Raw genomic sequence first — 26227 nt, 5'->3', positions numbered from 1 at the left:
CGTGAAAAATATTATACATTTTTACCGGGTTCGAGTTCACATAGTTTTTATGGACCCAAGCTCCTAACTGTTCAGTTCGAGGGTCGATAAAACGGTTTTTGCCAAAGAACATTCAATATTTTTTTCACCTTTTATTTTTTATTTTTGACATGCATGTATCTTGTGCTTTTTTCCCGTGGTCTAAACTGAGGTTAATCTTCGTCATTGTTGAACACAAATGATCGCGAATGAATATTAGCTTCGCCCACTGTGTGACTGGGTCCAACATTGACTTCTTAGTAAAATATGTGTAATGATAAGATTTTTCTTGTAAAATTTGTATAAACACATTTTGAAAGAAATAAGAATAATATTTACTGAAGGTTTAAAAAATATATTTACTTCTTAATATATTTTTCAACAAGACCTTTCATTAGGTACCAATAATCTTGACCTTTTGACTTTGGATCCGGGTAAAAAATTAAGGTTACCTTGGAGATTTCTGTAATAAAAAAAAAATTCGTTGGCCATAACTTTTGAACGGTAAGGGCTAGGGTTTTCATATTTCATATATGTAATTTTTGTAAGAAGACCCTTCATTGGATACCAAGAACATTGACTCTTTGACCTTGACTTTGGACTTTGCCCTACTTTTAAAAAACAGACCTTGATCATAACTTTTGAAGGGTCATGCCAGTGCTTTTATACTTTACATATTTAATCCTTGTTACAAGGTCTTTCATTTGAATAAAATTTTTGAACTTACCTTAAAGTTGACCTACTTTTAAATTTTTTTAACATTGGCAATAACTTTTGATTGGTTAGGGATGGGCTTCCATACTTCACACATGTGATCCTTGTAACATTGCCCTTTCTTGAGAAACCAACAACTTTACTTTGGACCTTAAGTTTGACCTACCTTTAAAAATCCTATCCTTGGCCATAACTTTTGAACAGGTGGTGCTAGGGCTTTGATACATGTATTTCACAATCGTATTTCCAGAGCGAAGACCCTTTTTTGTGTACCAATATATTAAACTTGCATTTAAGAAAAGTTTAATCTTCGCTATGTAGCCATACAGGGGCATCAGTGTTTAACAAATACATCTTGTATTTCATTCATATTAAGTTGTAAATTTTAAAAATAATACTGTTTTGAATACATCTTTCTTAAGTTCTTTGAGGAAAACTCTTTTAATTTTTTTGAAAGGCTTATTCATATTTCTGCACTAGTTTTTTTTTTAAATATTAAGAATTTACAAAAAAAAAAACCCTTTCTGTTGTAACTTCTTCTTTATTTTTTTTTAAAAAAAATAAAACTATTCCTTTTTTCACTTTTATATTTAAAATTTAACCCTTGACAGTGGAGAGCCCATTGTTACCGCTGATGTCACTATTATCGTTATTCGTGACCTAATCAACCCCCTTCCTGAAATCCCTACAATGTACAGATTGATCAGAATGCCAAATATGGGTCATATTTCAAACCACAGCAAAGATGATGACAAGGTATACAGATTGTAGATAGACAGAATCCCACAATGCACTAATTCAAACTTTTCAAAGAAAATCTAAGAAATGTATCAAACAATTGAAGATTTGAGATTAAAAAAGACAAAGTGTGTTGCTATTTTTAGCCGGGCTTATTGCTTAAAAAGCAAATACCAGCTTATGTCAGGGAGGGGGTGATTATTTAAAAGTAATGTTTAAAATTTCCAATTACTTTGGATTTTAAAAGTAATTGATTACAAGCTGATTACAGACATTTTATAAAGTAATCAATTACATCTGATTACTTCACCTTCATGTAATCATGATTACTTATGATGACTTTAGATAACATTAAGTTTTTTTTTTTTTTTCCCTATTCAAGGATTACGTCATGTTTTTTTTTCTTCCTTTTTTAAATATCATTAATATTAAAAAGGTAGAATTGAAAAGGGCTTTGGTTGTATATGTCTTTATTTACATACATGAGATTTATCTTATATCACCTGATTTCTATCTTTAATACATGTAAATATCTTGTTACTGGTGAGAGAAACAGAAAAAAGAATTTATATTTTTTTTATAAATCAAATTGGACATAATTATAGGTAGGGATAAATGGATTTGATAGGGAACTGTTACACAAGTAATTGACCTTCTTGACGAGTGATTTAAACTGCCAATTACTAGATGTTTTCACTAGAATTTACACATTGACTGGACAAGCATGGATATTTCAATAATTACCATTACCCAAGCTGACCCAACTTTAGTATACCTGTGTTTATGACTAATAAATTCACATTATCTTTTCATGCACACTGTAAATCAAACAAAGTAAATTTTAGATAACGTCTTAATAAAGAAACATTTTCTATAAAAAAAGTTTTTTTTTTAAAAGATTTACAGGGAAAACAAATTCTTGCATAACACGCATGTTCATTAATTGAAACAAAAATAAATCCAAATTTAAAATCATCCTGTAGTAATTTTCTATCAGTATATACATATATCTTGTCAAAAATATCAAATTACTAAGCTGCAAATATTTTGAAATGACTACTGAATATAGCAAGGAACTGATAGTATTTACTCATTGCCTTGACAACGTATCTGATTATAAGCATTTCTGGAGGCATTAGAAGAAGATACTTAATTAAATATAGCTTATAATTTAATAATAACTTTTTTAAATAAACAATTTTGTACACTGAAAAATATTCACTGATAATCATCAAAAATCATGAATTTATGAACTATGTTTTAATAAATGTAATAATAAAATAATCAAAAAGTAATCATGATTACAGGACTTTTTCCAGATAATTATTAAATTAATTTTTAATAAAAAATTGGGGATTATATTTCATATTTTTAAAATTTAATCAATTACATATTAGATTATTTAGATTCCCCATCCCTGGCTTATGTCACCCTGTTCAAGGCAGGGAATCCACCCCATATCGCCATTTAAATTACGGGAAAAAATTTTATTTAACCGCTTTTGAATAACCAAACGCTAAAAAAACAATAAAAATAAAACGAAGTATATATAAATAAACATTGTATAAAGACTTTTAGATCTTCATTCTTAAGTCAAAGAACATAGTTCAATAGTGTAAGGATATTTGATGATAAGTGTTATCGTAGTTCTCTACAAAGATAAGGAAAAGCGGAAGGGAACCAGACTGACCTGTGTGTTTGCATTCGGCAATACCAGATTAATTCAAACCGGACCGTGGATAGTGAACTAACTGTCTTATCATTTACATTGATATTATTGAAATAACTTTTTCATCAGAATTTTAATTCTGATATTTTGTTATTTATGTGTTAATACAATTTAAATGTATGATTCATGTAAGAAATTCATTCTACCCGTAAATGAGCCCGGTTTTTACTCCAATATTTAATTAAATCTCCAATAAAAAAAAGCACTCACTTGGCATTATTGTTGAGTCGTATGGTTATATGATATCAAAATGTTCTTCTTGATTTTGCAGGATATTCTCCGCTACACGATGATTGGTTCTGGTAATTCCCAGATACAGTCAGAAGTTCAGATGTATTTTGACATTGGTCCTGATGATGGAGTAGTCTACCTTACAGTTACTCACCAATGTTCCCAGGCAATCATACACGGTACTATATTAACACTAGCAGTATCATGTATGTGTTAAAGACAAAGAGAAAATAATATGCTAATCTAAAATATCTTATGTAGAAGAATTATTTGGGAAAAACCCTTAATTATTATTAGTTAAATTGATATTTACTTTTTTTCCGTTATTTTCATATGCTAAAAAATAATATTGAAAAAGAGTGAAACAAATATTAAAAATTCTAATTTTTTCCCCAGTTATTTGTATTTGCAAGAGATCAGCGTCCTGTAAATGAAAAAACTGGCACGGCCCACAGTGAATGTGGTCATCGATTTTGATGAAACTCCCCGTTATCTTGACAACCTGCCATATGCCATACAGAGCCAACATTATAGAGTCACAAACCATAGATTCACTTCAGCCCCATGCTGAAGGGCTCAAGATCCCATCTGAAGGTAGGGGGTTATACTGCTTAATTTGACATCGTTTTCTGAATGCTTAAGATCAGACGACACGTTCCTCAAAAGTATATAATTTTTCCTAAGAATGTGTCATTGAAGTATAGGTACTTAAATAAGTTTCCTCACAAAAAATAAGGGTACCTTATCAGACATATGGTCAAGATACCATAGGGTAATTTTCTTATATAACCTTATGGGTAATCTTCTAAATGGCCCATAACACAATTTTTGGTGTACCTAAATTTAAAAACATTTTGAAAACAATGTAGAAATTAGAAGAGAATGACAAATATGAATATTTTTTATATAAAACCAATAATATACAAGACATATATTTAAGGAACATGTCGTCTGACCTTAAAATATATAGGCAGAGGTTAAGCAAGAATTTCACTGTATCTACCTTTCTGACCAATGTTCTGTGACTTTTCAAATACCAGATTTGGGTAAAATTACAAACTAATCCTATTTCAAGCATAAGCATGAAAATTATGGTTCATGGATTGTCCATTCCAGCAAAATTATGAATATCTGCAGACAATATGTTATTGAATATTATTGAGTTTTAAAGAATAATTTGAAGCAATTTGCCCTCCATTAGGTTATTGAAAGGAGAAACCAATATACACTCTTTTTGTTATTTTTCCTAGGGTGATCTGACCTATGAGGCCATTGGAATGTACCCTGCTGAGGATTATTTCAGTGTAAACTCCTCCACTGGAGCTGTTAGGTTGATCAGAGATCTGAAAACTGATCCCTCTGGACTTACAACTTACACTGTAATTCACCATTTTTCTCTTTTTGTCTCTATATGATTTGTATTTTATAGATGCGCAATTACTTTATACGTAAATATATCTTTAATGCCATACTCATTTTTTTAATCAGTACTGATATCACAATAAAGTATCAATATTAATTGTTTATGTTGCTATTAAGTTTGAGAAGACAAAATATACTTGTAAGTACACTGCATATTGTTTTCTAACCGTCTATGGTATTATTGTACAGCTGCGTGTTGTGGCTTATGACTCCCTGTTTCCACGACTAAAAGCAACAGCAGATGTTATAATCAGTGTCACCAGAAATCCATTTGCCCCTTCATTCTCCCCGTCGGCCGACTACAGCGCTACAGTACAGGAAAATGTCACTCTGGGCTACGCAGTCTTAGACATTAATGCTACGGATGTGGATAACGTATGTTACATAATATCTTAAATTTGGTAATATTTAAAGAAACATTAAATTAAACGTTTGACAAAATTCCTTTCATCACAAAACCTATACAATGCTTTTTTTTCTCCAAATTTTATGATTTATTTCATTAGGATCCTATTACATTTGCAATTGTGGCATCAGTTCCAGAGAGTGGAAAAAATTTCTTCTATCTTGACCCTAATACTGGGGTTTTGACAACAAAACAGTTGCTGACAACAACAATAGATAATTTTTACAAGGTATGATAAAATTCTGGATGTGAAGTTAAATGCTTACATGTTTGTGTAAACATTTCTTTATTTGTTTTTAGTAATGTTTAAATGAACAAATAAATAGCAAAAAAAAAGTCGGTTCACTTTATGTATAAAATGGCCCTGTAGATTTGCCAATTAATTGATCAACACTTGATTTTCTATTTGAAGCATTAAAATAAAATAGAGACTTGGTGCTTTCATATCCTATTGAAAAAATTCTCCTAAAAGTTCAGGTCTTGGAGAACTGGCTTTATGAAATTGCAATGTTCTTGAATTTTCGGATAAACAGGTATAATTGAGTACTTTCAGTGAAGAAAAATAATATGAGCGCACTCTCTGATCTAAAAAATAAAGTATGTCCATTAATCTTTAGAACCAGTTCTATCATTTACTAATTGCATATTTTAGATCAGAGATTGCGCTCTGTATTAAATATCAAAAAACAGCTTTAAAAATTGGTAATTTTTGTAGACTTTTTCAGAATATGAGGAAATTGACGCATTTCATGAAGTCATAATGCATTGACAAGCCAGAAAATGACGTCATTTTTTAGCTCTACTGGTCAGAGACCAGAAGAGCTTATGCGATAGTAAGGTGTCCGTCGTCCGTCCGTCTGTCTGTCTGTCTGTCCGTGTTTACGAGAGTGCATTTATTGGGTATTTTTCATGTCAAGATTGTACTTATTGGGTACTTTTTGCTTATTGGGTGTACCCAATAAGAAGTGTTGCTGAATATGCTTAAAACACCCTAATTGGGTATTTGCAGGTTAGTACCCAACAAAACTTGGACACGACGATTTGTCCAAAAAAGTGTCCAAAAAAGTTGCTTTCACGGACGCACCGTGTTTTGTTGTTTCAGTTTTACATTCGGAACTCTAAATTCTCGAGAGTTCCGAAAATCAACTTCCGTTGATCCTGATCATAACAACGTTTGTTTTCACGGAAAAAAAATATGGCGACTAAGAAACACTTAATGTCAACAAGATTTTCTGATTGAAAAGAGAAAAGGTAAGTTTATTCGATTAATACTTATCCATTGCTGGGTTCATGTTTAAGAAAAATAGATTTTAATGTAATTTTGAAAACAATTGTGCACAAAATTAAAATAGATATATCGGAACAATTAATCCTAAGTTGCACTTGTTTTTAGTTTGAATTTTCTCTGTCTTTTTAACTCTCTTGAGGGCGAGAAGTATTTAGTAAATGATCGTATATTGTTAGATAATCTTTAATAAATCGAAAGTGTTTATTATTTAATTTTATATCATAACCAACTAAGTATGTTCTGACAATGTATATTGGAAAGGGAAATGAAAATTTTAACAATCGTGTGTTCATAAATCAGCTGTAAATTATCGGTTCATGTAGACAGTATAACAATCGCAAAGTGAGCTGAGATGATGATAAATGGGATAATTGACAACAACTAAATAATTGTATGTAAGTTTGTCTCATCTGATATGTAACTTAAGAGATTCATTGTATTACTGAAAAACTTTCAGTCAAAACAGTGCTTCTTTCTGTCTTTGATGTTAAATCTAGACCCTAAAAAGGGCATGGTAATCAAGGAATTAAAAGGGCACTTTGTGTCGCGACAGGATCTCACGAGGGCACTTTGAAAACATGTTAATGCCATTGAAATTATATTTAACATTTTTTAATTTTTACATACTTTAACATGTTTAATTACTTTTAATATCCTTTTATATTGAAATCTTTATCTAAAACAAGTAATTTAAAGATAAATTCAAATATCTGTATTTCATTCTTTTTTTAAAACAATGTTTTAATTAGTGATTCAGAAACAAAAAGAATATAAAAAAAGGCATTTACATCCAATTTCTTCAATCAAAAAAGTAGTAAGGTTACACTTGAGAAAGTAATGGTATTAATCTAGCTGAAACAGGTGCAAAAATTATTAACGTTTGGAGGTATGATTGTTTTTTTACCTGCTTCGACTGTTATTTGTTTACAAGTACAGTCAATTTAAACATTAAAGGAAAATACTTTTTTCAGGGAAGGGGGGATGGGCATTTTGAAAAATACATGTAGAGACTATTGTCTTTACTTGAAAAATATTCTACCAACAGGATCATGTGAAAATTGGTCTTACTGCCATGCATAATTTGTTTTTTAAAAAAACTCTGGCTTTAATTAGAAACTTTGACCCTCAGCTTGTCAAATCTATCAGTTCAATCAAAGAAACTAACTTAGTTGGTTGTTTTTAAACCTTTTTATCACATTACATTCAGTTTTTTGGTACACTGTAAGTATTTTATTCAGAGAAAATATCCGTTTTTTCTTCAAGTTGTATTATGTGTTTTATTCTACTCTCGGTTTATAAAAAAAACGATCCTGATTTTTATTAGTTAATAATTTACAAATTTATTTATCTTTGGTCTAGGGCTAATTCTTTCATATTCAATGCAATCAAATGACAGTTTCTCAACTTAAATTCTCTACCCTGACAGCCTGAGGCATGTTAATTAGCCAGGTGGCTGTGTGCGTGCGTTCAAGTGTGAAGTGATTTCCTGTCGTTGTTTAAATAAAGGGATTATCAGCATGCACTTAATAAACAGAACAGCAAAAGAATATTGCATAAACTGGGCATATTTATTAATTTTGGCTTAGGAAATAAGTGCATGGCGCCGCGCTTTATTTTGATTTGTTTTTTTAAATTATTGTTTTTGTCATTTGTTTTAATTAATTTAAAACAATACTGAAATTGATATAGGGCTACTATAACTATTTCACATGATGGGTGTGTAATTAGCATCGCGCTACACCCGGAGCTACCATTTTTGAGGATGGGGCTAGTGGTTTTCTGCGCTAAATTCCCTAATATGGAAATATTCCAGACAGCATACTCATTTTATCCATAAATCTCCACAACTGCATCCATTTTGCAGTACTACAAGACTGATTTACTTAAAAACGATCTTTTATTTCCTAATTTGAATTCCCCCCTTTCCTTTGTTTAATATAGCAATATTTGCTTATACATATATGCCTCACAGATATCTAATTATTAAATTATATACATTCACTCAATCAGCTCAATGATAAGTGTCATGCAATTATGTAGCGTTTTTTAAAGCCATATATGGCGTAACTGATCAAAAAATATATTTTTGAAAAATACAAAATTAAGTAAAGAAATATAGTTAATACATTTAAATTAAAGCTTTTCATACAATTCTGAGCACGGAGAACACCTCGTTTTATCTAATAGTACGATTTTATCTTCTCTGTAATGTGTTATTTAAATCTTTTGTATTTTCTTCCAAGTCGGAGAAAATTGCGAGAATCCAAATTAAATTTTGATATCTTTATAACGCAATTGACTTAGATTTTGTAATTTACGGAAAATTTCTATCTTTATCATGTTTATATAAAGTAATGATACAAATAATAAGTTCTTATAATTTTAGTCTAATAATTTTCATTGTACATACGCCATATATGGCTTTAAATGGTTCAAGATGAAAACAAAATGATTTTTGCTTCGTTTTAATTAGACGAACTAGTGAATGACCAGAAAAGGAATACTTAAAATCTTTTTTTTCATTTTAAATCATTAATTTATATATATGATAAAATTTTACTAGCGAAAATTAAATAAAACTTTAATTTTAAAAAGAATCATCTGTAGTTAATACCCTGACTTTTTTCACGATGAATTTTTTTTCAATGTTTTTTTTTAATTTTTGCCTCTATATTTGGGCTTGTCACTTTTTACTCGGGGATAGTAACTTTATTGCCACCAAGCTGTGTATTAGTACTTGATTTCCTTTATTGCACAGGTTTAATAGCACAAAAAGCTAATGGGTTTACCTATGTGAATTTATATGATTAATGCTTACTTGTGATTTTAGGATAACTGGAGATAATGATTCCTTTTTTCCATTGATATTACATAAATATTTTCCTAAGTATTATGTTACAATAAATTGGTTTAGATTTTTTTTAATAAAAGTAATCAATAATTACAACGGAAATTAAAACCATAATCATGTTCATTGAGGATTTTCAATATGTAACAGGTCAAACTGGAACTTCGATTGTGAATATTGCAGAGAAACTCATCAGAAGATGACCCTCAGAAATAGGACAATTGTAAGTAATCAGTAAAATGAACAGGAATACTTCATGCCAACCATAAGACTTTTAGAGACATTTTCGGTTCTTAGATTAGAAGAGATAGAGGGAAAAAACTTGTACATGCTACATAACTACTAGGCAACCAACCTTTAACTACAGCTTTTGGTATGTGCAATACAGCTACATAAAACCTCTTTAGTATTCATGTTAAGTTTGAGAAAGTACCTTAGTATATTTTCTAGTGTTTGCCAACATTTTCATGCACACTGTTTGCTTGTTTGTACTATCATTTTATTTTATATTCTTCAGATGCCCTTTACCTTTGCCAGTTTAGAATCATTTGTTTTAAGGGCATCTGAGGGTTGGTTCCAGAACTTAATTAATTGTGAAGTAAATACTGGGGTACTATACGGTCATAGGTTATGTTAATACATGTATAACATTTTGTTCTGATAGAGGTGGCATACAGGAAAAGAAACAATACTAGATATCACTTCAAAGGAATAAAACAGCTTCATCTTGTAGGTGTATTTTATTTAAGGATCACTGCTTCATGTCTGATGTGCTGAAAGTTATTCATAATCTGTTTGACTGTAATTTTTCATGTTTTCAACTTCTATCCAGCTTAGTCAATTTTAATTAAATTTTGTGCAAAGCATACCCCAGGAAGGGGGGATGGAGTGTCAAGTATGTCTCTGTCCCTGTCAATATATTTTCAAAGCAGTTAGTAAGGTTTGGGTCAATTTTAAATCCTCTTAGCAGAACTATTGGGCTAAAAACAATACTAATGTGAAAGCTTTATCATTAAGTGTAGAGATGTTTTTGAAGATTATGTACCCCTAATGTACCGATAGTCTTACATTAGAAGTCTAAAATTGCAAGGAATAGATGTAAAATCTTTTTAAAATCTCCTAAACTTAACAATCAGAAACTAACATACTGTCTAATTAATATGCAACATCGTTTTGTGTTTTGAATGATGATTCCATTTTGATAAAATTATGGCGGATGGGGGGTAGGATGAAGTTGCAGTTACATGTAGAAGAAAAAAAAGAGTTGATAGAATTTAGTTTCTCTTCCATTTTATTTATCAATACATATTTCTGAATAAGAAATATACTTCTACTTGGTTGGGTTTGATCAACATAAAGGGTGATCTTGTTGTAGTCCAGAAAAACATGTTTTATACGGCAAAGAAATGCCTTTATTTAATTGCAGAATGAATAAAATGGACAAAGGCAGAACTGAAGGAGATGCATGAAATGAGGAATATTTCAAAGATTGCCTGAGCATAACCACTGCTACTGGATAAACATATGGCAATATAAAAGAGCAGGGTCAATGGAGGTATCATACAGTATAGGCCATGAGAGACCCTGAAGAAGAAAGTATTGAACAGAAACAAAAATAAAACCATTTTGACATTTATTGAAATATAGGATCAAAGTCTTGCATGTAAAATTTGGGCATGTAATGACTTTTCTCTAGCATTAAGACTTCTAACAGTGATGATTTGATTTAATATCTTTATCCCAATTTGCCGAAAAGATTTGGACATAGTGCATCAATTATTTTAAAGTTTTGATACAAGGAATTGATTCATTGTACTTGTAACTGAGTTTTCTGGTGCGACACTGTTTTATCGGCTTCAAAACTAAGTTTGTGATTTCCAAACCAGATTAATGAGATAATGTAATATCTTTTAACATTGGTGACTATTTAATCCATTCTTTTACATCTCAGAAGTATTTTTATTATTGCAGGGAAAATATGCATTGTATATATATCTGTAATAAACAGGATTATAGAAATTTTCCATATAATACAACACATTCTTAGCAACTGAAGGCAAATATTTTATCAAGAGTGTGATCTATTTATCAATATGGTTTTCAGCATCTTGCTCTACCTGTAATGACTTGCTCCAAGTTCCAATATTTAAATTTAAATTTTGCAAACATGGTTATAAAAGGCCAAATAGTTTAGGCACAAAATGCTTATATATTTCCAATCATTTGTAAAGTTTACACTGAATGAGATGTGGAATGTTAGAATTAAAGTTTTAAATATGTTTTGGACTTATGTATGCTTATGCAGACAAATTTGAATTCAACTAGAGAAGGTAAATGTCATACTTATTGGATTTGCAATCTAATGCAAGAGTATAAATATCCAAGACAAATTTGACAATTTTAATGAAGGGTATAAGTAACCCAGGAAGAATTGGACAGGTAAACATCACTTGTTGGGTTTTATTCTAATGTTGGGATGTAATATCCAAGAAGAGTTGAACCAATGTCCAATACCTATTGGGTTTTCTTTCTTATGAAAAAAAATTTGAGTAACCCAAGAAGAATGTCCAATACCTTTTAGTTTATATACTATTGAAGGGATGAAGATATCCAAGAGGAGTTGGACAGGTGTCCATTACCTGTTGGGTGGTATTCTGATGAAACAATTCAAGAAACCCAAGAAGAATTGGACAAGTGTCCATTACCTGTTGGGTGGGATGTAGATATCCAAGAGGAGTTGGACAGGTGTCCATTACCTGTTGGGTTGTATTTTATCAGGAGATTCATCAAGAAACCCAAGAATAAGACAAGTGTCCAATGCCTGTTGGGTGGGATGTAGATATCCAAGAGGAGTTGGACAGATGTCCATTACCATTTGGGTGGTATTCTGATGAAACAATTCAAGAAACCCAAGAAGAATTGGACAAGTGTCCATTACCTGTTGGGTGGGATGTAGATATCCAAGAGGAGTTGGACAGGTGTCCATTACCTGTTGGGTTGTATTTTATCAGGAGATTCATCAAGAAACCCAAGAATAAGACAAGTGTCCAATGCCTGTTGGGTGGGATGTAGATATCCAAGAGGAGTTGGACAGATGTCCATTACCATTTGGGTGGTATTCTGATGAAACAATTCAAGAAACCCAAGAAGAATTGGACAAGTGTCCATTACCTGTTGGGTGGGATGTAGATATCCAAGAGGAGTTGGACAGGTGTCCATTAACTGTTGGGTTGTATTTTTTTGAGGAGATTAAAGAAACCCAAGAATTGGACAAGTGTCCAATGCCTGTTGGGTGGGATGTAGATATCCAAGAGGAGTTGGACGGATGTCCATTACCTGTTGGGTGGTATTCTGATGAAACAATTCAAGAAACCCAAGAAGAATTGGACAAGTGTCCATTACCTGTTGGGTGGGATGTAGATATCCAAGAGGAGTTGGACAGGTGTCCATTACTTGTTGGGTTGTATTTTGATGAGGAGATTCAAGAAACCCAAATAGAATTGGACAATGAACACATGTTCAATTGTTCTTGGATAGTTTAATTCCTTTGTCAAAATACAACCCAACAGGTATTGGACACCTGTCGAATACCTGTTGGATACCTTCATTCTGTCCAACATGTAATGGGCATTTGCTTATTATTAACTGGTTATGACTCAAAAAGGTTTCTCCTTAAATTCTTAATTTTGTTAATTCAAGAAAGGTTAAACAGAGTCTGAGATGTGTTGAGTTGTGTTTTCACAATTCAGTTTTTTTTTTGCACTTAGGTATTCATATATTTTAATATTAGATATTTTGAAATATACAGGTGTATATCCTTATTGCAAAGAACAAATTAGTTAGGTGATACAATAAAAGAGCTATATCACAGAAATTGACAAAAATATGGGTTCAAAACCAAAGGTTTTCAGTCTTGTCTGAATTTACCAGCAAATATTAAATATATAATAAATTTGAAATAAATAAAAGACAATAAGAAAGAAACCAATAAAATACGGACACGAGGATTAATATCCAATAAGATTTGAACAGTAACTACCCAAATAATGCTCTCTCGTGTGTACACTTTTTTTGTATCCAATAAGCAGTATCCAATAGGACTTGGACTTGATGTACCCAATATATAACCAAATGTGTGTCCGTCCGTCTGTCTGTAAACAATTTTTCAAAAAAAAAAATTTTCAATATAACTTGGCACACAAGTAGACTACACTAAGATACATAAAATAGTGCATCGGTTTTTGATTTCGATGAACGATGTTGCCATGGTTACTAAAAATAGAATTTTCTGTGAAATTTCTTTAAAACGCTACTCCTTCTACAGTTTTGATCTGATTTCAATATAACTTGGCACACAAGTAGACTACACTAAGATACATAAAATAGTGCATCGGTTTTTGATTTCGATGAACGATGTTGCCATGGTTACTAAAAATAGAATTTTCTGAGAAATTTCTTTAAAACGCTACTCCTTCTACAGTTTTGATCTGATTTGAATATAGCTTGGCACACAAGTAGACTACACTAAGATACATAAAATAGTGCACCGGTTTTTGATTTCGATGAACGATGTTGCCATGGTTACTAAAAATAGAATTTTTTGTGAAATTTCTTTAAAACGCTACTCCTCCTACAGTTTTGATCTGATTTGAATATAACTTGGCACACAAGTAGCATACATTAAGATACATAAAATAGTGCATCAGTTTTTGATTTCGATGAACTATGTTGCCATGGTTACTAAAAATAGAAGAATTTTCTATGAAATTTCTTTAAAACGCTACTCCTCCTACAGTTTTGATCTGATTTCAATATAACTTGGCACACAAGAAGACTACACTAAGATACATAAAATAGTGCATCGGTTTTTGATTTCGATGAACTATGTTGCCATGGTTACTAAAAATAGAATTTTCTGTGAAATTTATTTTAAACGATACTCATCCTACAGTTTTGATCTGATTTCAATATAACTTGGCACACAAGTAGACTACACTAAGATACATAAAAGAGTGCATCGGTTTTTGATTTCAATGAAGGATGTTGCCATGGTTAATCAAAAAATAAAATTTTCAATTAAATTACTTTTAAACGCTCCTCCTTCTACAGTTTTGGTCTGAGGGCAATGGTTTCTTTTCTCATCCTTTGTTATTAGTACAAACCAGTAGAGCTACAGTCTTGACAGAGACTTCTGGTTATCGATACACAGTCGCCAAGGATCTAAGTGACATTTAATGCATTGTTAACTAAAACTGTGCAGTTTCAGTTTTTCAGAAATTCACAGGGCCAAGTAAGGCAAAAGTGAACCTTGTTCTTTACTATGGTTATGTTGACTTTTAGCTCAAGCTATTAACCATTTATTTTAATAAAACAAAAAAATCTCTGCAAGTAATTTCCCCATATACATAACAAAAACCTTATGTACATGTAGTAATTACTGCACACTATTCAGTTATTACAGCAAATTCTTTATTAAGATATTTTAAACACCGTCACTACATCTCAGTCGGAATATGGCACTTGCTCTGTAACCTGTTGGGCATGGGTTCAAGTCGCGGCTGTGACAATCATAATTTGATAAAAATAGGGAGCATTATAAATTGTTTCTTTGCCAGGCTCTCAGCTTTTTGCGGGACCTAAAAGTCAAGCCCCGTGTCAGGGTAGGCACTGGTTATAAAAATCCATCACTGCTAAAGCCAAGTATGGTGACGTCTCTTATGAATAAAAATTCTTGAATGGGAGATAAAACAAAATAGTATAATCGTTATATCATTATTACACAGCTATACATAAATGATACAAATTCAAAAAAACATTGCAGAAATTATCAAGATCTGGTCATTTTCAGAGTAAATTTTTTTTTATTCTATCACAAAATGAACTCTAAAAAGTCTGTAATTGTCAACTTTTTTCCTAATGAATAATTTTTTTAATTCTCTAAAATTTTTTTTTTAAACAGATAACAATTCAGGCGTCGGATGGGAGAGGCAGAGCTAGAAATGCCACGGCCAGAATTACCATCACACGTTTATCTTCAAATAAAGATTCTTTTTATTCAAATAATACCTGCAGTGAATTAAATATGTATGCCCCACTGTTCACTGCCCCATTGTATTTTGTTAATGTGCTGGAGGGCGACTACTCTGTAAAGTCTCAGCTGCTCTTACAGGTATGTTGTGACATAACAAATACTGTATATAGAGGGAGGTTTTTTATTAGTCGTTTTATATAGAGAATAATACATACCGTTTTCCATATCACATCTTGTATCAGCCTGAGACATATATATCAGCCAGAGGGCCGAAGGCTTGAGGGCTGATATTGGTCGAAGGTTGATACAGGATGTGATATGGAAAATGGAATGTTTTATGATGTTTTTTTACATACTTAGTCATTAAATACAGTACACATTAATTTGAGAAGAAAGTAAATAATTATGCACGGACTTCGTACATGTACACAGTCTATTTTCTTGAACGGTTTAGGTTTGTTTCTACTTCTATTTAAGATGTGTCCGATCATTAATTTAAAAATAATCTTTTATTTTTCCATTAAATTATCCTTTCAATCTTAAAGTTAAAATTAACAGAATATGTACCCCAAAAATATTAGTATGATCACTGTTTTGGAGGGTTTTTTTAACTAGGGGTGTGATATTGATCCGTATAAGCCCCGCAAATCCATATCCATAACCATATCCATATCCGTATCCATAATCCATCCAGTCCTGGAGGGTTGTACTAGAGTTAGGATTTAATATGAATTTCGAAACTTTTCGTAAGATTTAATGTTTAAGAAATTTTGAGAAAAAATTTTAAAAATCTGAATATCTTAACATAATTATCTTTCATGCAACCTTTCCAAAGGTTTTTTTTATTATGTACAATTAGCTAGAAGTAAGGGTGATTGAAATTTGGATTCAAATTTTACATGCAACAGGGAGGGAAAAAATTCTCCAAAAAAAGAAACTTTATACTAGTCATTGTTTATGAAGCAGTCACTATCCTTTGCGTATTCAAGTTTAGTCAAGTCCTGACTCTTGGGCTATTATTCGATCACAATATAGGTAATTTTACAGGAGCTAAAGTAGAAACATTACTTTTTATATAATCCTCCCAAGAACAGTCATGTTGACTTATACATGAGTATTATGGCACATTGATATCTTAAAATAAGGACGAATTAAAATACTAGTATTCAAATCTGAAAAATAGACCAAATCGTTCTGATAAAAAAGTTTATAAAAAATTATATTGTCTCCACAAAATATCATGCGCTGTAGGTTGTTGCCTCAGACGAGGACACTGGATTGAATGGTGAAATAGTTTTTGACATCCAAAGTGTATCCAACAACGGAGCCAAAAAGTTTAACTTAGATCAAAATGAACAAGATGGGAAGATTGCAGTTGTTTGCACCAGTAGAATATTTAGAGGTGAAACCTATATGATAATGCTCCGTGCAACAGACAAAGCTTTCCCAATTTATAGAAGAAGGTAAGTATTAAATCAGTATTGTACATGTTTCTTATATATGATTTGTTTCTCTTAAATATTGAGTAAATTGCAGAAAAAAGTAAAACAAAAAAAGTTGCTTAATTCTAAGGATTTTTTTATTAGCAGATGGATTCCTTTGACTTTGATTTTTTAAGAGTGTACTTCACAGTTATGCTTTGCAAATAATCCGTCTTGATTCAATTTTTAGATTTAACATTTATAACAAAGATTTAATATCTTTAATATTACAGAAGCACTTCAGTTCCAATAGAAGTTAAAGTCGGTCCGTATTTAGTACATTAATGTGGGTTAAAGCGGGTTCATTTCTGTAAGTTTTTTTTTCCACTTATCGATGCTGTTTTAATTGCTTAAGGATGTTCCTTCATTTTATCACGTGGCACATTGCAAAAATATATTTGTAATATTCGTATATCAAAGAAAACAGTGAAATTGTTGTTTTATGTTGATACACAATAAACAGTTGATGAGGTTAAGCTTTCTTGATTTTTTTGTTTGTTTTTTGCAGAATCTACCTCTTGTTATGACGAAAAAAAAATGATGAAAAGAAAGGGGTCAAGAAAAAAGCCAAACGTGGATAAATCAATTTAATACCCTAGAAATTATTCATGTTATATTAATGGTATTAAATAAAAGTTATTGTTATATTTTGGATTCTCCCTGCTTGACGGACAAATACACATATAAAGCGAGTCCAGTGTATTAATTAGATAAATAAAGCATTCCAATGTCATAATAGCTAAAAATAAATAACAATTAATCTGAAACGTATCAAATAACGATCCAACGATACGTTGTTTTTGCAAACGAGATAATTATACCAAATTATTTTTGAGATGCAGACTTTGAGCGTGATTTTGAATTTAATATTATATAATTTAATATTACTTGTAATACGTCATTTGATTGGATAAAAGATTTTATCCATTTTGTATAACATAACTTGCCTAATAAAATGAGATATGTCAAAAACGTATTACTCCGCTTGACGTTACTTTTAATAAATGTGAAGCCTTATTCTAGGGGAGCAATTGTCTCATTGTCTGCACTGAAATTAACTTACAAGTTATGAAGCTTATTTCAACTTATATTATACGATATAACAAAACTTGAGTCAGTTATTGCTTTTTTTAACCTCTTTGCTGTTTATAAAGAGTAAACTGCCCCAAGTTATGTTATATCGTATACTATAAGTTGAAATAAGCTTCATTCCTTAAATAATCATATGCAGCACACCTTACTGTAAAGAGAATATCGTAACTCATCATGAATCATGACCTTAATGTTCCTGCATACCAATTCAGTTATGTGATATTACAAAGATATGCTGGATATACCTGTATAAAAGGGGAAAACTAACGGTATTATAGCTGCACGAATTCACCAAGTTTGTAATAAAAGAGCTCGATTCACTTTATGCAGAAATTGGACCTGTAGATATACCAATTAATTGAACAACACTGATGTTCCTTTTGAAGCATCAAAATAAAATAGAGATTCAGTGCTTTCATTTCCTTCCAAATTTTTTCTTAAAAGTCCAATTCTTGGAGAACTGGCTTTATGAAGTTGTAATGTTTTAAGGTAAACATGTATATTTGAGTACGTTCAGTGAAGAAAAATAAATTATGAGCACACTCTCTGATCTACAAATTAAATATGTATTTTAATCTTAGAAAACAGTTCTAACACTTAGCAGTTGCATATTTAAGATCAGAGATTGCTTTCTATATCAAGTATAGAAAAATAGCTTTAAAAATTGGCCGTTTTTGTAGGCTTTTTTCAGAATATGAAGAAATTGACGCATTTTGTGATATCACAATGCATTGACTAGCCAGAAAATCACATCCCTTTTCATAGATATACGCAATCATCAAAGATCTAAGTGATATTAAATGCATTGATAACTAAAACAACGCAGTTTCAGTTTTTCAGACATTCACAGTGCCAAATAAGTCCATGAGTGAACTTATATTGTTAGTAAGCCATTAACTCTATGGTAAGTAAAGCATCCAGACATTAAACAATAACAGACTCTGTTGTGTCTTCATATTTCTAGTTTTCTTGGGATATATTGAGTCGACATATCAATAAAATGAATATTACTTGATTAAACGTTGTGAATATATCCATAAATGAAAGTATAAATGAAAGCCATACCATAAGATTTCTTCATAAAGCAGTATATGAGAGAGGTATTTATTTTAAAGGTAAAATGGTGGAGTTTCTAATCTCAAGACTACAAAATCATTGTCAATAAAAACCTGCAGCACCTTTTGAATAAGGACTTTAAGATTGCTTGTGTGTAGCATCCTTCAAAGAATTGAAAAAAATCCGAGTTTCATTTTTCTTGAAGACGTTGTCTATGACATCTAAAAATTCTAGAAATTATTTTATCTTGAGGAACAGTAAATGATTAAACTGTGAGCCATTAGTATTAATGCCATTGATTATGCTAAGAAATTGTGAATTCAGTTTTTTAAAGAGTTTTCGAATGTTCACGTTTAATTTAAACTTCGTTTTAGATCACTTCATTCGAAGAAACGGGGGAGCTTATGTTATCCCAATTTCTGCTTTATGTACCTTCGTTGTTGCTATTATTTACCTCTAACAATTTCATCTTTTCTAAATAGGAACAATGGGTCAAGTCAACAAAGCTTGACATAGAGTGTATAATAAAATAGGCATTCGGGTTTAGGTGTTCAAGGAAATGCCAACAGCTTTCCCAGGAGGAGATAATTAAGAAATATTGAAGAATAGATGAAGTCATTTAAAAAAACCTCGAGAACAAGAACAAAATTAAAGCCCTAAATGAAAGTTTCCTAACCTTGCGGATCCTTTTATAACTATATAAAGCATAGATACAAATAAAAGAACTTCAGATATGAAATGTTAAATTTCATTGTATACAATATTTTATTTTAAAAACTTTCTTATATTTTTGTTTTAAAAAAAAGATTAAAATCTTGCATTGTTTTCCAAATTTGGAAGCTATCAACAATAGATATCAAATTTATACAATTTTAGATTTCATAGTCCTCTGTCTTCACTGAAAATAAAACAAAATGCTAAACCCTTATTAGTGTAGACGTATCGTGTCATCTGAAGTATAAAATTCACCATATGTAATGGTTATAAGCCGAAAACTGTCCATTATGTCAGATATTAGACGACCCGAGGCGCGTTAGCGCCGAGGAGAGTCTAATATCTGACATAATGGTCAGTTTGAGGCTTATAACTTACTTAAAACATTTCACCACTGTCGAACACTTCCATTGTTAACTTATTGGACAGCAACAGGTAAGGTCTCGTTCTGCTTGGATGACTACCTGGCACTGTTCATCAAGTTAGGCCAAAGAAACCCAGTTTGGATTTTTCTTCTGTCTTTATTAATAGTAGGAATCATCGAGAGGTGTTTTATATAGATAAAAATGAACATTAACTTTGTTTAGCCTTATTTATCCGCATTGCGACATTTTTTATATATACTACGCATGCGTAAAAGTCAGTTCTACTAAATTCTTTACAATTTATTCATTTTACAACGCAACGACCACGGATGAAGACGTACATTTTAATTTCGAATAAAAGTCTCAGAATCGGGTGTTTTGACGATGCCATTTATCGATTACACCAAGATGCCTCAGTTCAGGTTTTTACTGTGTAATCCGGATATATATTCTTATGTTTCGGAATTTGCAAGAAACAGTTCCCGTTAAAAGGTAATTTTTGCAAAGCAATAGGATTTGAAGAATTTTACTCAAACAACTGTTTAAGCATTTTCTATGAAATTGGGAGATTATTCCTGATGTATTTTTTAAAAACGCAATTCTCTTGTGTGAGCAGGTTTCGAACTCTGAAGGATTTTACTCCAGCCACTCCTTAAAACGACAGATACTCACTTAAACGACGCAGGACTAGGTGGACAAATGGTCATAAATCACCGAACGAAATTACAGATTCCGTTGGAATTTCGTGAGCTAAATTTTGTGCTAAATGCGGAAAAATGGATATTTCAATAAACAAAAAGCCCAAGGTTGTGTGTAAGAAAACACATGCTTCTCATTCATCTTTTGTGTCCGTTGGGTTCTATATATGTTCCATGGATCAATCATTGTGAAATGAATCTATTATATAGCAATGAACGGTGAATTTTGGAAATTTATGATCTGAGCCACGGATGCGTTTACAATAATGTATCTGAGACATTCAATTCACTATATTATTTGTGCCATTTTCAATAGGATTTTTTGTGAAATACTAACATTTAACGCTACTAATTTCCTACATTGTTCATATTAAATTGTTTAATTTGTCATTGCCTTTTAAGTGGTGTTTACTTATTTGCCTCGCCCTTTGTTCTCATTTTAACGTTACCTGTACCTGTCCAATAAGTTGAATCTTATTGGACACCTACAGGTAACTTATTGGACGGGGTGCAGGACAATAACAAATTTACTGAACCAGGTTTAACAAAAGATGACGTCACAAAAATGTTTTAATTTCTATTATACACGATACATATATTTGCAAATTCAATTTAACGAAAATAAAACTCGATATCAAGATTAACAGTATATGTTACTGAAGTCATTTGTTCATAAAATTTAAATCAAAATCAGAATTTTGCACCAGGTACATATAGATCGATATCTTCCATAATTTTAGATTTGATTCATACATGTATATACCTTTCATAAGAACGTAAAAATAACATAAACGCTGTATGTATTTATAATATCATAATTATCGAAAATGTATGTAAGTGTATGCATTTGGAAAGGACATTATACTGAGAAATTTTAGCTGCAATAAAATGATTTTCAAAAATATTAAATTCACAACAAAAATATTTGAATATACACCTATACATGATTGCTTTCTAGACAAGTTGTCGTTCTTTAATCCCAGTCGGAAAGTTTAATGTCAACAATGAAAAATCAAAACAATGTAAGGATAATTTTATTTTTAAAAAAGGTAGGTCGTGTAGTTTTATACTTGAATTCGTTTTATTCTTATACACTAAAGTAATGGAATGTCAGTATTACATTTCTTAAAGTAATGGAGACATTTATTTATAAACGTACATGTATATTAATAATGAAAAGAAATACTTTCATTTCAAAGATTTCAATGTTTAATTTTTAGAATCTAGCTGCATTATTAATTTTACAATTGTAGACTTTTTTCTCGACATAATTAACATTAAGATGTCAATTAATTGAATATTAGATACTTGGACCTGTTGACTTACAAATCAAAACGAAAGTAGTTGACTATATTAAATTTTCCAGGTGTTATAACATGGCTTCTTCCTCCTATCAAAAGATAAACTCTACGTCAAAACCCAACCACTTGTTCGTGGCAGCTATTGACTTTGGGACGACATATTCGGGGTATGCCTTCTCTTCAACTGCGGACTGGGAGAAGGTACATACAAATATATGGAGGGGAAATAAATTAGTGTCTCCTAAAGCCCCAACAGTTGTTCTGTTAAACCCAAATCAATCCTTTAACTCGTTCGGATACAATGCGGAGAAAGCCTATGGTGAACTTGTCGAGGAACAACCAGAAGATCCAGGAAAACCAACATACAAGGATTACTATTATTTTCAGAACTTTAAGATGAAGCTTCACAATACTAAAGTAAGTTCTTGAAACTAACCATTGAATACAGTAATTATTAAAAACCCCTAAGGGTGAGTAGAAGAATCTTCAGCCTGATTTAAAATCAAATATTTGCAAAATCAAGTGCATCAAAAGAAAAAGGAGCTTCGTAGTGAAAGGAAGAACCTACACATACATGTATATGTATTTATTAATATAAGAATTATGCAAATCCTTTCATCTTTACATGACTTTTTGGAAAGCTAATGTTGTAAAAATGTGCAATTTTGTCCCCGTATATCATTATGCTGAAGAGTCGTGGTGTATGACAAATCTTTGATACATGAAACTTCTTTGCAAAATGTGTACAAATAAAATCGTACTGTTCTTTTAGAACGTGACAGAAGGTACAATTATTGAGGATATTAGAGGGAAACCTATGCAAGCATTAATTATATTTGCCTACGCCATACGTGAACTGAAAAACAACTTGATGGAACAATTACAAAAAGCTTTTACCGATGCCAAAGAAAACGATGTTTTGTACGTTTTGACTGTTCCTGCAATTTGGGATGAAAGGGCCAAACTGTTTATGCGAAAGGCAGCGAAGAAGGTAATATGTTCATTGAACTAGTGTTGCATGTTTTATTTACATTCAGGTTTGATTCATTTATCCTTAAAACTATATTTTACGATTCTGTCAAATTACTGTTTGGTCTACTATGCTGAATAATACACTATTTGTAAATGTAACTCAACGAGGGAATTGACAGATCAATCTTGATTTTAAAAAGGCAGGTATAGATGAAGAAATGCTACTTATAGCACTTGAGCCAGAGGCGGCGTCTGTATTTTGTCAAACACTTCCCTTCCACATTGAAGATGTTGGCCAAAAGCAACTTGTAAAGCCAGGCACCCAATACATGGTAGCTGATTTAGGAGGTAGTGACTTACTAGTATCTAAAGAAAATGTTCGTTGCTTGAATTACATAACATTTACAGTATTTGAGCTAAGTTTCTTCACAAATTTAAACTAAAAACGATTGCTTCAAAATCTTAGACCGAAAAACTTGGGGATCTCAAAATGCACACTCTTGTACACATACAGTAGCATTCTCCATATATCTGACTGTATCGAAAAAAATCATTTTGAATGTTTTTTTATAATTTTATTTTTAATCTGAAGTACAGAATTTGATCATTTAAGGGGGAACTGCTGATTTAACAGTCCACAAAAGAACAGAGAATGGTAAACTAAGAGAGCTATGGAGAGCATCCGGGGGTCCATGGGGAGGAAAAAATGTCAATGAAAATTTTCTTCAATGCATTACAAACATTGTCACTCCCAAAGCAATGGAGAAGCTCAGGAAAACAGAAATGGATGACTATTTGGATCTATTGGAGGAAATTGAAAGCAAAAAGAAAAACGTTAATGTTCAGAAAAAGTCTTTGACCATCACCGTGCCTTTATCTGTCAGTGAATGTACTAGTGATGAGACAAATTATAAGACCTTAGAAGACGCAGTTGCTGCTTCCACTTATTCTTCTTCTATTACAGTTAAGAAAAATAAGTTGACGTTCATGAAAAATGTATTAAATGAGCTCTTTGAGCCCATTGTTGAAGAAATTATAAAGAAAATGAAGGATGTTTTCAGTCATATTGAATCGGAAATCCCATATATTCTTTTAGTGGGTGGCTTTTCTGAATGTGAAATTGTAAGAGAAAAAATACGAGAACAGTTTCCCTCTAAGACCATCATTGCTCCCCTGGAGTCGGGGCTTATTGTCCTGAGGGGTGCGGTATATTATGGTCACCTTCCCGAGCCGATCTCCGTGCGCTGTGCTCCCTATACCTATGGCATTCAGTCCTGGCCTCCCTTTGATCCCCTCCTACATCCAAGAAATAAAAGGGTCCTAATTAATGGCGAAGAACGCTGCAAAGATGTCTTTTTCAAATTTGTTACCATAGGAGATGCCATAGAGCCAGGTTGCACTAAATCTCAGAATTTTCAGATTTTGGACACGAAGCAAACATCTTTGGAATGCATTGTTTATATTTCAGAAGAGGAAGATCCAGAATTTGTAGATACTTGTACACCCCTCCTAAAATTAAGTATACCTTTGAAAGACTTCAGAGGCAGAGGAATTGTAGAAATAGAAGAGTCGTTGATTTTTGGTGAAACTGAACTTAGAATAAAAGCTAGAGACCACTGGTCTGGTATGGAATATGTAGTTTCAAAGGAATTGGCCACAAGAATCTGAAAGATTTGCAGATATATACATGTATCTAGGATCAATAAAACAAAAGCATTTCTTTTATGTATGGCTGTTATATTTGAAATTATAACGTGTTGTTATTAGTCAAACAACAAAAAACATGTAGTACAAATGTAATTCTTCGCTTGTTTTTGTAATTTGTCATATATACCTCCTCTTGGCATGAATGAAAGTGGAAAAAATCATCATCTTATTCAAAATAAAACAAGGATTATCTTACTTTGACTCTGTTCTTTTTATTGGCTGTTTTCAATATCGAGACGATAGGTTTGTGGGTCAATCTTTGCTTTTCTGAAGGAACGAGAATATTTAGTGTAGCTTTCTCTTCTTGCAGTTTCTTTTGCCTGTCCTCTTGCAATTTTCTTGATTCTTTTATCTCCATCCAAAAACTCACTAGAAGGGATGGATATATATGGAATATTATATTAATGTGAATATTTTATTATCAAATATATTTAGAACATTGTTAATATAATAAATATGAATTGATCTAACCTTAAATCAATGTTTCCATCTTTATTTTTATCCAAGAATTCTATTATTTTATCCAGAACTAACTGAGAGACTGGAATACCGGCTTTCTAGAAAGGAAATATTTGCTTTCAAGATTTTATCATTTACATTATAAGTTGTACACAAATAGTACAGAATGAATTCCAAAAAATTGTAAAGGCAACCTGATCTCAGATTCATATTTTACTTTCTTCACGTCGCAACACCTTATTTTCGCGAGATAGCCATTGACTCTTTATAAGCGAGACAAAATTTTAACGAATTATGGTCATTGCTCTATCTAATCTAAAGGAATACTATTATCCGCGAGAATGAAATTTTCGCGAGCATATTACGCAAAAAAGTTCTTGCAAATAAATAGTGATTTACAGTATATGCACTAGCCAAATTAAAGTGTATTCACTGTTGCATCAAGTTATAACATTTTTTGAAGAAATACTCTTTAATGTGGTGTTCACTTAATTAAGCATAAATAGTTTATATGCCACATCATTTGAATTTTGTCTAATTAACGTTTCTGTCTTATTTCTCAAATACATGTGTACTAATGAGGTTGCCGACATGTAGATACTGTAAAGTTGTTGACTGTATAGGACTTACCTTGAAGAGCTCTCTGAATTCCTGGTAAGACAGAACATCATCCCCGTCCCTGTTGATCTTGTTAAAGAAGTCCTGGGCCCTGTTCTTCTCCTTCAACATAAACAGAAGGTTCAGTGGGTCAAGGTTGAAGAGCCAGGGCGCCCTGACCTCCTCAGACAAAGTTTGCTGATCTAAGGAGGGGACAGAGAGACACCTGTCGTACTCCACGTGTACATGTCTTGTCCTCTGGACGTTTCTTACAATGTCCAAAAAATCGTCATTTACAACTATTCTCTGAAATTGAAACATATCTCTGCAAAGATATAGTTTTATTATCTGTCATTATCA

At 31.7% G+C, this 26227-nt stretch overlaps 3 protein-coding genes across 3 annotated transcripts; 2 read left to right on the top strand and 1 right to left on the bottom strand.

The window, feature by feature from the left end:
• Positions 1-1343: 1343 nt before the first annotated feature.
• On the top strand, positions 1344-17911 carry LOC134268900 (protocadherin Fat 4-like; the record flags this gene model as incomplete). The annotated part of the gene is made up of 9 exons (XM_062751138.1): positions 1344-1488; positions 3471-3596; positions 4681-4809; positions 5042-5227; positions 5359-5487; positions 15354-15563; positions 16677-16888; positions 17140-17216; positions 17415-17911. Coding segments are annotated over 8 exons (1189 nt in total), but the record flags the coding sequence as incomplete, so codon positions are not given.
• A 3875-nt stretch (positions 17912-21786) lies between these two features.
• Positions 21787-25006, top strand: LOC134268901 (heat shock 70 kDa protein 12A-like). Its single transcript, XM_062751139.1, has 5 exons — positions 21787-21880; positions 22198-22549; positions 22905-23123; positions 23305-23452; positions 23718-25006. Exons 2-5 carry the CDS (start codon positions 22208-22210, stop codon positions 24770-24772), a joined length of 1764 nt encoding a protein of 587 aa, XP_062607123.1. The 5' UTR covers positions 21787-21880; positions 22198-22207; the 3' UTR covers positions 24773-25006.
• LOC134268902 (uncharacterized) lies at positions 24660-26173 on the bottom strand (the record flags this gene model as incomplete). The annotated part of the gene is made up of 4 exons (XM_062751140.1): positions 24660-24768; positions 25008-25180; positions 25283-25368; positions 25901-26173. Coding segments are annotated over 3 exons (516 nt in total), but the record flags the coding sequence as incomplete, so codon positions are not given.
• Positions 26174-26227: the final 54 nt, after the last annotated feature.

Source organism: Saccostrea cucullata, unplaced genomic scaffold (assembly GCF_032062105.1).
Source record: "Saccostrea cucullata isolate Sc308-1 unplaced genomic scaffold, CSIRO_AGI_Scuc_v1 ctg9221, whole genome shotgun sequence".
Classification (NCBI taxonomy): Eukaryota; Metazoa; Mollusca; class Bivalvia; order Ostreida; family Ostreidae; genus Saccostrea; species Saccostrea cuccullata.
The sequence above is the reverse complement of the archived record's forward strand: the minus strand, read 5'-3'. Positions and strand labels throughout refer to the sequence as shown.

Bases quoted from the DNA above. Each gene is read 5' to 3' on its own strand.
- LOC134268901 (XM_062751139.1), top strand. From the start codon at position 22,208: ATGGCTTCTTCCTCCTATCAAAAGATAAACTCTACGTCAAAACCCAAC. The intron at 23,124-23,304 runs GTAATATGTTCA...GATTTTAAAAAG, and splicing joins TGCGAAAGGCAGCGAAGAAG to GCAGGTATAGATGAAGAAAT. The intron at 23,453-23,717 runs GTAGTGACTTAC...TGATCATTTAAG, and splicing joins CATGGTAGCTGATTTAGGAG to GGGGAACTGCTGATTTAACA.